The following is a 16,988-nucleotide window of genomic DNA, read 5'->3' on the forward strand; positions in this document are numbered from 1 at the left end:
CTGGTAATTTTACATTACAAGTAAGTGTCTAATATAGTTACAGTCGTGTAGAAAAACAAAATCGCAAGCAGCATCGGTCAACAATTGAGATTTACTACTAACCTACACGGCATCAAGAGATTTAACGGACGGAGAGATCCAGTTTCATATTTTGTTTTTTATTATTATTATTACTATAGGGTGACCCAAAAGTAGGTATACACCCCTGCATTAATTTAGTGTAATATTCAAGTTTATGGATGTATTTGCTTCGACTGTGCCGAGCTTAAGGTATAAATAAAAAAAAACATTAAAAACAAATAATAAAGAAACTAGGTCTATCCCTGTTTGAAAACAATAAGAAATGATATAAAATACGGGACGGGACTGTATACCTACTTTTGGGCCACCCATGATAACAAATTAAAAAGTATAAACTTCTCAAACTCAAAGGAGGCTGTTCCCTCCCTTGCCCCCTCAAATGACAGCCCTGATCTTGAAGCTCTCACTTCCATGTATTGTTGAAGAGCTGTTCTTTTGTTAAATTCAAAGGAGATCAAAATACATATTAAAGGTATACTGTTGTTATTGAAAATGCAGAAGATACAAGGTGTTCGGAAACAACTTCAACACTTTTTAGGAGGGGGTCTGACAGCATAATAAGACTAAAAAAATAGACCAACCTGGGTGCAGAAATGCCTCCTTTCAGCTCTACGGCCAGTGGAAAATATGTTGAAAAAAATTCGAGAACAGAATGTAGGGTCGAAGTCGCGTAAAGACGACATTCATTATTTATTTTTCGTAGATGTCATTAATACATAATTGTATATGGTGCAGGGACCAGGCAAAGATAGTCCATAAAGAAATTAGTAAAGTAGGAAATCTTTAAAGGAAGTAGGAAGTAATGAGTAGGAAGACAGTAGTAATCGCGTCACTTTGCCGAACTTTTTGGCCCCTGGGTCCCTGCCTCAGGACCCATGGTCCCTGGCCGGGGTCAATGACCTAGGGGTACATAGGACCACCCCCTCTAAATTTTGGCAGGGGTACCATGGCCCACCCCCTAAATTTTGGCAGGGGTACATAGGACCACCCCCCTTAAATTTTGGAAATTGCCAAATCTAAAAATTTGGTATGGTAGGGTAGGACCATAGTATGTACCTCTATCAGTATTGGGGGTCTATGTCGTTCCCTTTCATGAGTAAAAAATTGCCAAAAAGTCAAATTTCGGGGGTTTTTGACCTAATTTATCCCCTTGGATGAGGTGTTATTACCCTATATGGTTATATGGACGTATACAGGGGTCCATTCCCTTTCATAAGACATGGGTATATTAATGCACCCCTTGAAAAATTTGGGAGGGGTACCTTGGCCCACCCCTTAAATTTTGGAAATTGCCAAATCTAAAAATTTGGTATGGTAGCCTAGGACCACAGCATGTACCTCCATCAGTATTGGGGGTCAATGTCGTTCCCTTTCATGGGTAAAAAATTGCCAAAAATTCACATTTCGGAGGTTTTTGACCTAATTTATCCCCTTGAATGAGGTGTTATTACCCTATATAGTTATATGGGCGTATACAGGGGTCCATTACCTTTCATAAGACATGGGTATATTAATGCACCCATTGAAAAATTTGGGAGGGGTACCTTGGCCCACCCCTTAAATTTTGGAAATTGCCCAATTTAAACATTTGGTATTATAGTATAGGACCCTAATATGTATTATGATAAATTTGGATGGTCCACCTCGTTCCCTTTTAGGGGTACCAAATTGCCAAAATATAAACGTAAGCAATACGTAGTACCACGTGTTTGGTTTTGACCTAATTTATCCCCTTGGATGAGGTGTTATTACCCTATATGGTTATATGGGCGTATACAGGGGTCCATTACCTTTCATAAGACATGGGTATATTAATGCACCCCTTTAAAAATTTGGGAGGGGTACCTTGGCCCACCCCTTCATTTTTAGAAATTGCCCAATTTAAACATTTGGTATTATAGTATAGGACGCTAATATGGATCACTATAAATTTGGGTGGTCCACCTCGTTCCCTTTTAGGGGTACAAAATTGCCAAATTTTAGTACAACCACGTGTTTGGTTTTTAACCTAATTTATCTCCTTGGATGAGGTCCTATTACCTTATATGGTTATATGGTCATGTATAGGTGTTCATTCCCTATCATAAGACATAGGTACATTGGTGCACCCCTTTAAATTTTTAGGAGGGGGTACCCTGGCCCACCCCTTCAATTTCAGAAATTCTCCAATTTAAGCATTTGGTATTATAGTACAGGACCTCATTATGTATCATGATAAATTTGGATGGTCCATCTCGTTCCCTTTCATGGGTACGAAATTGCCAAATTTAGGTACAACCACGTGTTTGGTTTTTGATTTAATTTATTCCCTTGGATGAGGTCCTATTACCTTATATGGTTATATGGTCATGTATAGGGGTCCATTTCCTATCATAAGACATAGGTACATTTTGCACCCCCGGGAGGGGTACAATGGCCCACCCCTTTAATTTTGGAAATTGTTCAATTTAAACATTTGGTATTACAGTATAGGACCCTAATATGGATCACTATAAATTTGGATGGTCCACCTCGTTCCCTTTTTAGGGGTACAAAATTGCCAAAATATAAACGTAAGCAATACGTTGTACCACGTGTTTGGTTTTTGACCTAATTTATCTCCTTGGATGAGGTCCTATTACCTTATATGGTTATATTGTAATGTATAGGTGTTCATTTCCTATCATAAGACATAGGTACATTGGTGCATCCCTTTCAATTTTAGGAGAGGTACGTACCTTGGCCCGCCCCTTAAATTTTGGAATTTTTTTGATTTAAGCATTCGGTATTATAGTACAGGACCTTAATATGTATTATGATAAATTTGGATGGTCCACATCGTCCACTTTCATGGGTACGAAATTGCCAAAATATAAACGTAAGCAATACGTTGTACCACGTGTTTGACATTTTGACCCAATTTATCTCTTGGATGAGGTCCTATTACCTTATATGTTTATATGGTTATGTATAGGGGTCTATTCCCTATCATAAGACATAGGTACATTTGTGCACCCCTTTAAAATTTGTTAGGGGTACCTTGGCCCATCCCTTAAATTTTAGAAATTGCTCATTTTATATATTTGGTATTATAGTACTGGACCCTAACATGTATTATGATAAATTTGGGTGGTTTACCTCGTTTCTCTTTCATGGGTACATGTTATATGGGTATGTACAGAGGTTTATTACCTTTATATGTTTATGTTCCCTTTTAAATTTGGGGAATTATCAAATAACAAAATTCGGTAAACCTTTTTCTAGGACCCATTGGTGTTCCTCTTATGGCCAAATATTCAAAATTTAAAGGTTATTGACCGGCTTTATTATTGAATAAGTACAGGATTTATTACTTTTTCATAACACACAGGTGTATTTGTGTACCAATCTTAAATTTTGGGAGGGGTACATTTCTTATTGTCATATCAATAATTGGTAATTGGATAGTATCTCATTCATTGGGTAAATCATTGTGAAATATGAGTATGATCACGTAATCAGTTATTGACCTATGATGGAATTAGGAGTCCAGGACATTGGAACATTGAAACTTTGTAGGATAATTTGAGAATTGCGTTATTGGTTTTGGTTATTCCCGCCAAATATAAACGTAAGCAAGACGTTGTACCACGTGATTGTCCTTGATGAGGTAGTGTACAGGGATTCATTTCCTTTGTTGTGGTACTTCTTAAGTTTGAGTACACACACACTTCTAGAAAACAGTTGGTTCTACTCAGGTAAACAATTGACGGACATTATTGACATTATTGAACATATAATGATATGATTAACTCTAAGACTTAGGTATATCAAGAGAAGTATTCTTTAAATTTGGGAATGGTGATAAACAGAATTTTAACATAAGGTGCGAAATTTGAAACAATACATTGAACTTTAGTCACAGCTCATAGTCTAAGATCATTGGTGGTGATTGATTTGAAATCTGATAGCTAACCTTATTGAATCTTATGACTCATAGACGAAAGGCAATACATGCTACAACACTGGCAAAGTTATTGTTAATGCAATTTGATTGGTTGATCACTATCTTTCCTGCAATCTGATTGGTTGATCACTATCTTTCGTGCAATCTGATTGGTTGATGATTTTCAAATCTTTGCTGTATTCAGTTTTAAGTTTTGTTTAACATTTAAAAATCTTGGTTTCGTTCAACATTTTGCACTCACTGATAAATATGATCAAAACCGTTTATTTGTTAATCGAATAGTTAAAAACCGGATAAAGTTTGACGGTTAACCGTGAAACGTAAAATTTTTTTAGTTTGAAATTTTTTTGCTTGAAATTTTTGGTTTGAAAATTTTTTCGTTTCCAAATTTTTTTGTTTCAAAATTTTGTTTGAAATTTTTTTCGCTTCAAAATTTTGTTTGAATTTTTCTTTTGGTTTGAAATTTTTTGTTTGAATTTTTTTCGTTTCAAAATTTTGTTTCAAAGATTTTTGTTTGAAATTTTTGTTTAAAAGTTTGAGTTGACATTTTTAAAAGTTTGTGCATTTATTAGTAAAGAACCGGAACTGTTTAGAACAAAAACCTTTGACAACATTGTGGTGCAATAGTACACGTCAGAACCTGGGGTTGTACTTGAAATGAAAAAACACAATTCATTGAAATGGATCATTTTATTACACTCCACATACATCCATACCAGATAGTGGTTCTGGATATTGTCGATACAATGTATTTTGAACTTCTTGCACTAGTTTGTCTTTAGCATATAATTTTAATTCCAGTTGAAGTCTTTTAAGGTCTAATGCAATATCAATTGGTGGAAACTCAATGTCCATTTGATCACAAATAAACTGTTTATCAATACAGGTATGCACCCACGAACGATGTTGACAACCATCACAATATCTAGATACATGTTGTACAATATGCATAACACATTTTTCAAAATAGTACTTTTTCAGGAATATACTAGTTTTGTTGCACACTTCCACTGCATGTTTCACACATTGAAATACGCTGATGAATTTGTTCCATTCAGTTTGTGTTAGATACACCATGTTGCGAGGGACATGGAATGTACTCTTTTTACGTAACAGCACCATCTTCTCTTCGAGGACTGTACGCAACACCACTTCATGATTTGAGCCTAATGATTTGACTATGGTCACATTTAGCTCATCATGAAAATAATCGTTCATTTGGTCGATTCGTGAACATAATATTTGCCATTCTTCACAGGTCAGTTGTACACCAAATTGTTCTGCTTTGCCCAATCGAATCACAGGTTGAAATGTTCTAGCACTGATACCAATCATCACATGTTTTGTTTGAAATATATTTATTGGATAATAGCTTGCGAAGATGAACTCTTTATCGTTAGAAGTACACATCTTTCCTCCTGAAAGCACTTGCTCAAATGATTTCGTGGGATGACACTGTATTTGCTGGTTTATAGTTATTGCTGACGTCATTGGTAAGGAATGTGCTGACGTTTGAATTCATGATTTCATCACAGTTGCTGACGTCATGCCGACCAACCAAATTCATACAACTACAGCTGACGTCATTGGAATGAAATGTGCTGACGTTTGAATTCATTATTTCATCACAATGGCTGACGAATCTGGGTGAGTACTAAATTCAAGTTGATGACTTCGACCCAAGAATCCTTTGTAACATAAAGATACAGATCCAGTATTTAAGAAACGCAGCAGTTCTTCTTGTTTTGATGGTTCCATGGATAAATATCTTGCTGGTAAAATTATATTCTTATCATTTTCAAGCTTCACTACGATTCTTAATCCAAACTTTGTAGGGATCATTTGGCTAGCTAAGATTCTATAAGGTACATTCTGTTGTAAATCAGTAATCTTGGTAAATGATTTCATCACATCACGTGTGTTTAGAAACTGCAGACAAGTAGCCATGATGACGTTATTATGAATACTAACTCGAACGATACTTATATATGATGCAAAACTGATGACGTTGCATTATCATGTTCTGACGTGTACTATTGCACCACAACGTTGCCAGATGTTTTTGTTCTAAACAGTTCCGGCTAGTGCATACCTGTATTGATAAACAGTTTATTTGTGATCAAATGGACATTGAGTTTCCACCAATTGATATTGCAATAGATCTTAAAAGCCTTCAACTGGAATTAAAATTATATGCTAAAGACAAACTAGTGCAAGAAGTTCAAAATACATTGTATCGACAATATCCAGAACCACTATCTGGTATGGATGTATGTGGAGTGTAATAAAATGATCCATTTCAATGAATTGTGTTTTTTCATTTCAAGTACAACCCCAGGTTCTGACGTGTACTATTGCACCACAATGTTGTCAAAGGTTTTTGTTCTAAACAGGTCCGGTTCTTTACTAATAAATGCACAAACTTTTAAAAATGTCAACTCAAACTTTTAAACAAAAATTTCAAACAAAAATCATTGAAACAAAATTTTGAAACGAAAAAAAATTCAAACAAAAAATTTCAAACCAAAAAAAAATTCAAACAAAATTTTGAAGCGAAAAAAATTTCAAACAAAATTTTGAAACAAAAAATTTGGAAACGAAAAATTTTAAACAAAAAATTTTAAACAAAAAATTTTAAACAAAATTTTAGAACAAAAATTTCCAAACAAAAAATTTCAAACGAAAAAATCTCAAACAAAATTTTGAAACAAAAAAATTTGGAAACGAAAAAATTTTCAAACCAAAAATTTCAAGCAAAAATATTTCAAACTAAAAAAATTTTACGTTTCACGGTTAACCGTCAAACTTTATCCGGTTTTTAACTATTCGATTAACAAATAAACGGTTTTGATCATATTTATCAGTGAGTGCAAAATGTTGAACGAAACCAAGATTTTTAAATGTTAAACAAAACTTAAAACTGAATACAGCAAAGATTTGAAAATCATCAACCAATCAGATTGCACGAAAGATAGTGATCAACCAATCAGATTGCAGGAAAGATAGTGATCAACCAATCAAATTGCATTAACAATAACTTTGCCAGTGTTGTAGCATGTATTGCCTTTCGTCTATGAGTCATAAGATTCAATAAGGTTAGCTATCAGATTTCAAATCAATCACCACCAATGATCTTAGACTATGAGCTGTGACTAAAGTTCAATGTATTGTTTCAAATTTCGCACCTTATGTTAAAATTCTGTTTATCACCATTCCCAAATTTAAAGAATACTTCTCTTGATATACCTAAGTCTTAGAGTTAATCATATCATTATATGTTCAATAATGTCAATAATGTCCGTCAATTGTTTACCTGAGTAGAACCAACTGTTTTCTAGAAGTGTGTGTGTACTCAAACTTAAGAAGTACCACAACAAAGGAAATGAATCCCTGTACACTACCTCATCAAGGACAATCACGTGGTACAACGTCTTGCTTACGTTTATATTTGGCGGGAATAACCAAAACCAATAACGCAATTCTCAAATTATCCTACAAAGTTTCAATGTTTCAATGTCCTGGACTCCTAATTCCATCATAGGTCAATAACTGATTACGTGATCATACTCATATTTCACAATGATTTACCCAATGAATGAGATACTATCCAATTACCAATTATTGATATGACAATAAGAAATGTACCCCTCCCAAAATTTAAGATTGGTACACAAATACACCTGTGTGTTATGAAAAAGTAATAAATCCTGTACTTATTCAATAATAAAGCCGGTCAATAACCTTTAAATTTTGAATATTTGGCCATAAGAGGAACACCAATGGGTCCTAGAAAAAGGTTTACCGAATTTTGTTATTTGATAATTCCCCAAATTTAAAAGGGAACATAAACATATAAAGGTAATAAACCTCTGTACATACCCATATAACATGTACCCATGAAAGAGAAACGAGGTAAACCACCCAAATTTATCATAATACATGTTAGGGTCCAGTACTATAATACCAAATATATAAAATGAGCAATTTCTAAAATTTAAGGGATGGGCCAAGGTACCCCTAACAAATTTTAAAGGGGTGCACAAATGTACCTATGTCTTATGATAGGGAATAGACCCCTATACATAACCATATAAACATATAAGGTAATAGGACCTCATCCAAGGAGATAAATTAGGTCAAAAACCAAACACGTGGTACAACGTATTGCTTACGTTTATATTTTGGCAATTTTGTACCCCTAAAAGGGGAACGAGGTGGACCATCCAAATTTATAGTGATCCATATTAGGGTCCTATACTGTAATACCAAATGTTTAAATTGAACAATTTCCAAAATTAAAGGGGTGGGCCATTGTACCCCTCCCGGGGTGCAAAATGTACCTATGTCTTATGATAGGAAATGGACCCCTATACATGACCATATAACCATATAAGGTAATAGGACCTCATCCAAGGGAATAAATTAAATCAAAAACCAAACACGTGGTTGTACCTAAATTTGGCAATTTCGTACCCATGAAAGGGAACGAGATGGACCATCCAAATTTATCATGATACATAATGAGGTCCTGTACTATAATACCAAATGCTTAAATTGGAGAATTTCTGAAATTGAAGGGGTGGGCCAGGGTACCCCCTCCTAAAAATTTAAAGGGGTGCACCAATGTACCTATGTCTTATGATAGGGAATGAACACCTATACATGACCATATAACCATATAAGGTAATAGGACCTCATCCAAGGAGATAAATTAGGTTAAAAACCAAACACGTGGTTGTACTAAAATTTGGCAATTTTGTACCCCTAAAAGGGAACGAGGTGGACCACCCAAATTTATAGTGATCCATATTAGCGTCCTATACTATAATACCAAATGTTTAAATTGGGCAATTTCTAAAAATGAAGGGGTAGGCCAAGGTACCCCTCCCAAATTTTTAAAGGGGTGCATTAATATACCCATGTCTTATGAAAGGTAATGGACCCCTGTATACGCCCATATAACCATATAGGGTAATAACACCTCATCCAAGGGGATAAATTAGGTCAAAACCAAACACGTGGTACTACGTATTGCTTACGTTTATATTTTGGCAATTTGGTACCCCTAAAAGGGAACGAGGTGGACCACCCAAATTTATAGTGATCCATATTAGCGTCCTATACTATAATACCAAATGTTTAAATTGGGCAATTTCTAAAAATGAAGGGGTAGGCCAAGGTACCCCTCCCAAATTTTTCAATGGGTGCATTAATATACCCATGTCTTATGAAAGGTAATGGACCCCTGTATACGCCCATATAACTATATAGGGTAATAACACCTCATTCAAGGGGATAAATTAGGTCAAAAACCTCCGAAATGTGAATTTTTGGCAATTTTTTACCCATGAAAGGGAACGACATTGACCTCCAATACTGATAGAGGTACATACTGTGGTCCTAGGCTACCATACCAAATTTTTAGATTTGGCAATTTCCAAAATTTAAGGGGTGGGCCAAGGTACCCCTCCCAAATTTTTCAAGGGGTGCATTAATATACCCATGTCTTATGAAAGGGAATGGACCCCTGTATACGTCCATATAACCATATAGGGTAATAACACCTCATCCAAGGGGATAAATTAGGTCAAAAACCCCCGAAATTTGACTTTTTGGCAATTTTTTACTCATGAAAGGGAACGACATAGACCCCCAATACTGATAGAGGTACATACTATGGTCCTACCCTACCATACCAAATTTTTAGATTTGGCAATTTCCAAAATTTAAGGGGGGTGGTCCTATGTACCCCTGCCAAAATTTAGGGGGTGGGCCATGGTACCCCTGCCAAAATTTAGAGGGGGTGGTCCTATGTACCCCTAGGTCATTGACCCCGGCCAGGGACCATGGGTCCTGAGGCAGGGACCCAGGGGCCAAAAAGTTCGGCAAAGTGACGCGATTACTACTAAGACTCATCTGCATACAGAATTTGGGCCTCATATGACTTGTCATGGATAGGAGTACTCTTTCTGCCTTTAATATATACTTTGTGCCTTTACTTTTAGCAGAATATCCCAAATATTTACTAATTTTTTTAGGGACTACCATTGCGCTGCCCCCACACCACATCCATTTGCACATTAGTGTCATTACGATAAATACATAATAAATGTCCCTTTGTATCCGACTTCGACCCGACATTCTGTTCTCAAGTTATGACTGATTTCGCATTTTTTCGATAAATTTTCCACTAGCCATAGAGCTGAAAGGATGCATTTCTGCGCCCAGGTTGGTCTATACTTTTTCTCTTATTCTGATGTCAGGAATTGGCCCCCAAAAGGCGTTGAACTTGTTTCCGAACACCTTGTGTATTTTTAGCATTGGCACCCTTCTTTTAGTTAAACCACTAAACGAGTTTCACAAAACCTACGTAGCCTATTCTGCGGTCTTCTTATACATATACATACATACGTACTGTTGGAGAAAATAATGTAAACAATTTTGAAAGTCGGAATATCTTGGTGTTGGTTCATCTTTAACTCCAATATAACTTGAATCTTGGACGGACTAAAACGATGTATTTCCTGAATAGTAGTGGATAGAACTTGAATCCATTCTTCTTGTAACACAGCTTCCATTTCAGATAAAGACGTAGATTGAAATCGACACCGGGCTCTGTTTTTTTAGAAACAGCCTACAGATGCTCAATGATACCAAGTATGGAAACAGCGCGGGTCAGGGAAGATGTTGACCTCATCTGCATACTTTTGAAACCACTCTTAAATATGATCAGAGGTGTGAATTGGAATATTATCATCCTAAAAAGTGGCATCTTGTCTGGAAGTAAAGTTAACATAATTTGATAAACCTGGTTTCACAAGAGTTCTCTATGCACTGCTCCTGTGACCAGAGTGTACAATGTAACAAGAAGACCTGCCAAATACTATGATATAGCGACTCACATAATAATAGAGCCGCCACAATGCCTGACAATCGGGCAGAGACAATCCTCATTGTATTCTCCAGGGATGCTCGCCATACAAGCATCCAGTGATGAGGAAAAGGATAAATATAACTCGTCTAAAGAAACATGTTGCCAAACTTTCAATGTCCAGTTTTTGTGGGCATTGTACGCTGCATTCGTGTCGTTTATTAGAAGCTTGGCAATGGCAACATCCTCATGGGTAACAATTTTATGACTGAATTGCTTAGATGCTGATTAGATTCTGTAGTCACTTTCTCGGCCGTTGTATTCTTCTGTCTTGTTAAAATGCACTTCAAGGTGGTCCCTATCCTGTACCTTCGTCTTTTGACCATTATTGTGCATCACAGCACCTACTTTACCATGTACTGTGTATGTGGTCATGACTTTCATGATTATGCCTTGTGTTACATTGCATAATGTCGCTGTTTTGCTCACCGATGTTTCAGCTAGACGGGTACCAACAATTAGACATTTTTTGAAATTCTGTCAGGTAGAACATAGTGGTCACTCACCATACCTTCACAACATCCACAACCACACTACCTCACACAACTAGTAGTGCACAGTCCATCCTGCAACACAAAAGAGATGATTGATTTACACAGTGCTCAGTGTTACTAGGCACAGTGAAAAATTATCTGACCTTTGGCAAGAATTTCTATTATTGTGTCCAATACTTTCACACACACACACACACACACACATATATATATATATATATATATATATATATATATATATATATATATATACCTCTTTTCCTTCTAACATCGTATTTACTATATTTATTTCCTGCAATCTTTACATCATTCAAAAGATTTAAAGTGTAATCTATGAGAAACCCTCTGCAAATGCCTCTTAAAAGTAATCTATTATATAATTTATCTCATTTCCATGCTAGCAAACACAAGAAAAAATAAATTCTATCTTCGTTATCAAATGTTCACATTTTTCTAATACAGTATGTTAATATTATTTTGTTGGTAGACAGACCTTTGCTGTTTGCGACTATTTTGTTGCATAAGGAAAATCGTTTATCTCTGAAATATGTTTGGGTGCTTAACTGCTTGCTCATTAAGTAGGCTCCATAATAGCATCCGATACAGATAATTACGCATTTACGTAAAGCCTAATCTATATTTTTTGCTCTTATGTACAATGAAAGTACTCAAGTTTCAAGCATTTTTTTTATCATATCATCAATATGTAGAAAGTAGTTTGTAATGAACAATACAATATTGTGTTTAAAAGGTAGTTATTGATGCTTTTATTTATCTATGATCGAATGGAAACGACCACTACAAACTGCTTACAGTTAGCACAAAGTATTGAATACTTTTCAACTTCAGTTTCAACTGCCTATAATTTAGGACGGTTAGTGGAAAATTTTAAAATTAATCTAAAGTCAATATATAATTTATCATGTTTTTACCAATAACAAAGGATGTACAATATTTCGTATCGTTTAAACCTTCAAATAAAATTTGCAACATTATAATATATTAATAATTGTTAAGTTATTGTGGCTTATCTTCATCCTACTTTCAACCACTTTAAAAGCAAATACCAGTTTAGAATAAAGTTTTGAAAAAGAATATCCATGACTTTTTAAAATAGTTTATTGAATAGTTTATTGAAACCAGAATAAAATAGTTTATTGAAACCAGAATTTTGCAATCTATTGTAGCTATGATCCCCTTCACCTTTATCATGTTATCCAGTCGGTGACTCGCATAAATATTAATTTATTTTTATCTACGAGTAGCGAACCCCTGCACATATTCTGCAATCCCAGTTTAAAATACTCTGGTTTAGGACAATATGAAGATGCTTTCCTTCAGAATTTTTATAAATAGCACTAAAGTATATATCCAATGAGCGAATTAGTGAATGGTAAATAAATTTAATGAAAACATGTAGGTCGTTCACCTTCCACGACAAATTTCTTCAAACTTTCTACTATGCTTCTTTCAATACTCTTCCAATGTGTGAGTCCAGAATAGCCATCGTGGTAATTATTCTCTTCCAGAGATGATTATGAATTTTTTACAGTATACATGTCAGATTTCAAATTTCTATATTATGCTAAAGCTCATGGAGATGAGATTAGATGATCATGCTCCCAATTATAGATTCCTTTCTCTCAATCAGTTCCTGGCAAACTTATCAGCCAACCAGTAGTTAAGTTTCTCCATATAACGAAGAGGTGACCTATTAATTAATTCCATAAAACGTTTTATTAATTAGTACTAATCAGTTTATATTTTTCCAATATCTATAATACCAATGTTGAATTCAAGTATATTTTCCCTCAGAGAGAAAAAAGTTGTGGATTAGTGCCGATGTTGTAGTATTAAATATGGCCTGATAAAAAAATATGCTTGCTAAAGAAAATTAATTTCGCATTTAGTCTGGGTTGACAGTGTAAGCTCAGAAGCTAAGTTAGTGCTCAGCTAAGTTCAAAGACAGTGTAAGCTCAGCTAAGTTCAAAACTCTCATTAGATATGCCTGAAGACTGTACTCTATATTTAACAATTGTCACTATGTCCTGAACTTCTGATTTAACAATAGTCAAATATTTGCTCTTTCATTCACTTCAACATCAAGTTCTATAACGTCAACGTTAAAGAAAAAAAGATTCTTAAATGCAAGTCTTATATACTCTGCTATTAATTGTGATTTATTTATTCAGAGTTAGAATTCTGAAAGACCCTTCTTCTGACTGGAAATCCTGCTAATTTTCTTCTATGATAGTCGTAAAATGACAAGTTTCTATTTGTATATCAGACTGGTATAGCCAAGTGAATTTTGTCATTATCCTGACAAGCATTTTAAAGAAACTATTATTATTAATTAAGTATAATTCTGAAGCTTTTAAAGGCATATACTTTGATTCAGTATTTGTTATATGTGTTGCCTATTGCAATCAGACTTGGTAAATTTAACATTGTAATTTTATTCAAATCTAAGATCTTAGTGACATTAATGTCTTTTAATAGTTACATAAAATATGTAAATTCTGTAAATACCAAAAGTTAACCCTAACATTTTACTACTATTATTATAGAACGAATTTAAGACTGTTTTTAGATCAAAAATTTTATACTTAGAAGAACAACACTTAATTCTTTTTTATCTTGCTTTCTTTCAGGAAGCATAACCCTGCTTGCAGCACCTGTAGGATGCATTTTGTTTATGATACTCATTGACTTCTTAGGACGAAAGAAGACAATGATAATAAATACTGTACCTTACATCGTGTCTTGGATTATGTTCTACTGGGCTACATCACCTATGATGATGCTTATTGGTGTAACTCTTCAAGGCATCTCTAATGGCGTAGCTTCATTCTCAAGCATAACTTATTTTGGTGAAGTAAGTCAATCTCATTTGAGAGGGACCATCGTTGGATCAGTGGGTATGTTCGTCGCTATGGGTACTTTCATTATTTATCTTATTGGTATGAATTTAGATTGGAGAACATCGTCCTTAATTGCGCTAATATTTCCATCTATTGGTATAGTCGCCATGTTTTTCATACCGGAAAGTCCATCATGGCTGTTGGCTCAAGGACGCATTAACGATGCCGAGAAGTCCTTATGTTGGCTACGAGGTTGGGTGACACCATTTGATGTTTCTGAAGAATTTACTCAGCTCGTCGATTCAATGAAGCACCAGAATGTAGATAACAAAGTATCTTGGAAGGAGATTGTCAGAGAATTCCTACACGCTACAACTCTACGAGCCTTTTTGTTTCATTTTACGTATTTCATCATTTACCATGCTTCTGGATTAACAACATTTAGAGCTTTCACAGTTATGTTCTTCAACAATGTTGGTAGTTTGATTGATGAATACTTGGCTACAATGATTTTTGGGTTAGTATCTTTGATTGGAGCCATTATTTGTGATGTCTTTGTACATCGAGCCGGTAAAAGACCTTTGTCAATTATTTCAACATTTGCAAGTGCCATTTGCATGTTAGTAGCAGGTATTTGTACGTGCTTAACTGAAACAACAAGTCATGACTTACATTATGTGCAATTTATAATTCTGAATTTATTTGCGTTAGTTTCAAATGCTGGATTTGGAAATATACCGTATATGCTACTTTCTGAATTATACCCCTATAAAGTTCGAGGATTTGCAAATGGATTGATTACTTCAGTGCAAAATATAATAGGGGCCATTGTTCTAAAAACTTACATTTACATGAATAATGGACTTAACGTTTACGGACTTCTTTGGTTATACGCCATTGCTTTGGCATTGGGAACAGTGTTCTTACTCGCAGTGATGCCAGAAACTGAGGGTAAATCGTTAGATGAGATACAAGAAAATTTGCGAAATGTAAAATTATGCCCATGTATCTCTTCGACAGCAACATCTGAAGGGAATGAGAACTCTTCTAATAACGATATCACATCCCACAAGATAGAAAGGAGAGTGTCAGAGAAAAGAACATCCATTTGCTAACGTAATATTTTGAAATAGCTTCTTTGCAACAATAATTAGATTTTCTCTTTCAGCGGGTTCTATATTCATAGATCCGGCAATTCACTGTACTGGAGGAGGATGAATCCTTTAAAAAGAAGCTTTTGCTTCATGTGCAATCCGTAATATCACGTAGTACTTTGTAAATCGATAATTATTTTGAAGTCCATAGTCCGAAGTGCTTCTTTTCTCCACAGTCTGTCAAGGAAGTAGAAGCTAGGACTTGAGTTTTGTGATTTTCTGGTCAGTCCTTCTATTTCTTTAGTATCTACCTCAGAGTTGTATAAAAAGATTACAAATAGAGAGAAGATTTTACTAGACTATTTTCAATATAATTCAAATTGTAATTACATATTGTTATCATGTACTAGATTTGAAAGATCTTCAATACGAGAACTGAAAGTTCTCGTATTATTTATGGCAGAGCTAAATGCACAAGTGTGTCAACTTGTATAATATCATAAATATTTTGGCACAATCTCTTTTATAAATATTAAGAAACCTATGATTGCATTATATGAGCTAATGATAAATAGTTTATGTCATGTATATTATATGCGAATATAGTCTATCTTATGTGTTGTAAATATAAACTAGACTTTGGCCTTTATATACGGGTTTATAATAATAACTACCTATAATTAATCACATCATATTAACTTAAATTTAAAAAATGACAATGACTGTATAGAAATTATCTAATACTGCACTCATATATACTTAAAGAAACAATACAGTATTGAATGTAAGCATAAACGATGATAAAGGCAATGGTATGACTTTCTCATGGCTTCAATTTATCTGTGTAGGTTATACTCTATAAAGTAGGGAAGATGGCTGACTGGATTCTGTTTTGCTAGTGTTGTGACGAAACAAGTAGAATCATTTTGTAGGGGTTAAAAGCAATTTGTACATTATGTTTTGATAGTTGAGGAAAGGCTAAGAGAGAAAAAATCAAAATAAATAACATCAAAGTTCCTTTACTTTCTGCCGCATGTCTTCTACATGCAAAGCAGTAAAATAAATATTATATAGTTTTCTTTTTCTGTTCAAAGAATTTTCTTTCGCAATACTTATAATGAAAACCACGAATAGATTAATATAAATATATAGTTTTATTATCATTTAGGACTAAGAGGAACCAAAGAATATACATTATAACTTCTCGCTAAATGAAAATAGCTCTGTATGATTGGTTGGTAGTTTTCCGACGTCACTCATATAAAAATCATGGTCACAAGTTTATTGGATTTATCTTATAAACCTGTGTCATATTGTATCAATAGAATTCGTTAAAAGCAAGTTGTTCAAGATAAATGTCATACGATCATGATAGTATTTACAAACGATAAATAGAACTGGAGTATAAACCTCACATGTCATGATTGATGAAAGTTTTCAACTATTTATGTACCTAAGTAATTACTGCGGATCAAGATACTAATATGATTATAATTCAACTTTAATCATGAATACTTCACCTATAAGGTGATCAAATTCAAACAACTTTTACTCGTAAAAATTAAGAAACAAACTTATGCAAGTGCAATTTTACAGTACGCT

General features: G+C 34.4%; 1 protein-coding gene across 1 annotated transcript in view; it reads left to right on the plus strand.

Annotated features, from left to right (window-relative positions):
- The window catches only part of LOC145667810 (facilitated trehalose transporter Tret1-like), a 32,467-nt gene extending 16,776 nt beyond the window's left edge, over window positions 1-15,691 (plus strand). The window contains exon 4 of the mRNA XM_081735241.1: window positions 14,083-15,691. Coding sequence (XP_081591367.1) covers window positions 14,083-15,407 — 1,325 coding nt within the window. The 3' untranslated portion in view covers window positions 15,408-15,691. The remainder of the gene's footprint in view (window positions 1-14,082) is intronic.
- Window positions 15,692-16,988: the final 1,297 nt, after the last annotated feature.

This window comes from Thermobia domestica, chromosome 13 (genome assembly GCF_964235325.1).
Source record: "Thermobia domestica chromosome 13, izTheDome1.hap1.1, whole genome shotgun sequence".
Classification (NCBI taxonomy): domain Eukaryota; kingdom Metazoa; phylum Arthropoda; class Insecta; order Zygentoma; family Lepismatidae; genus Thermobia; species Thermobia domestica.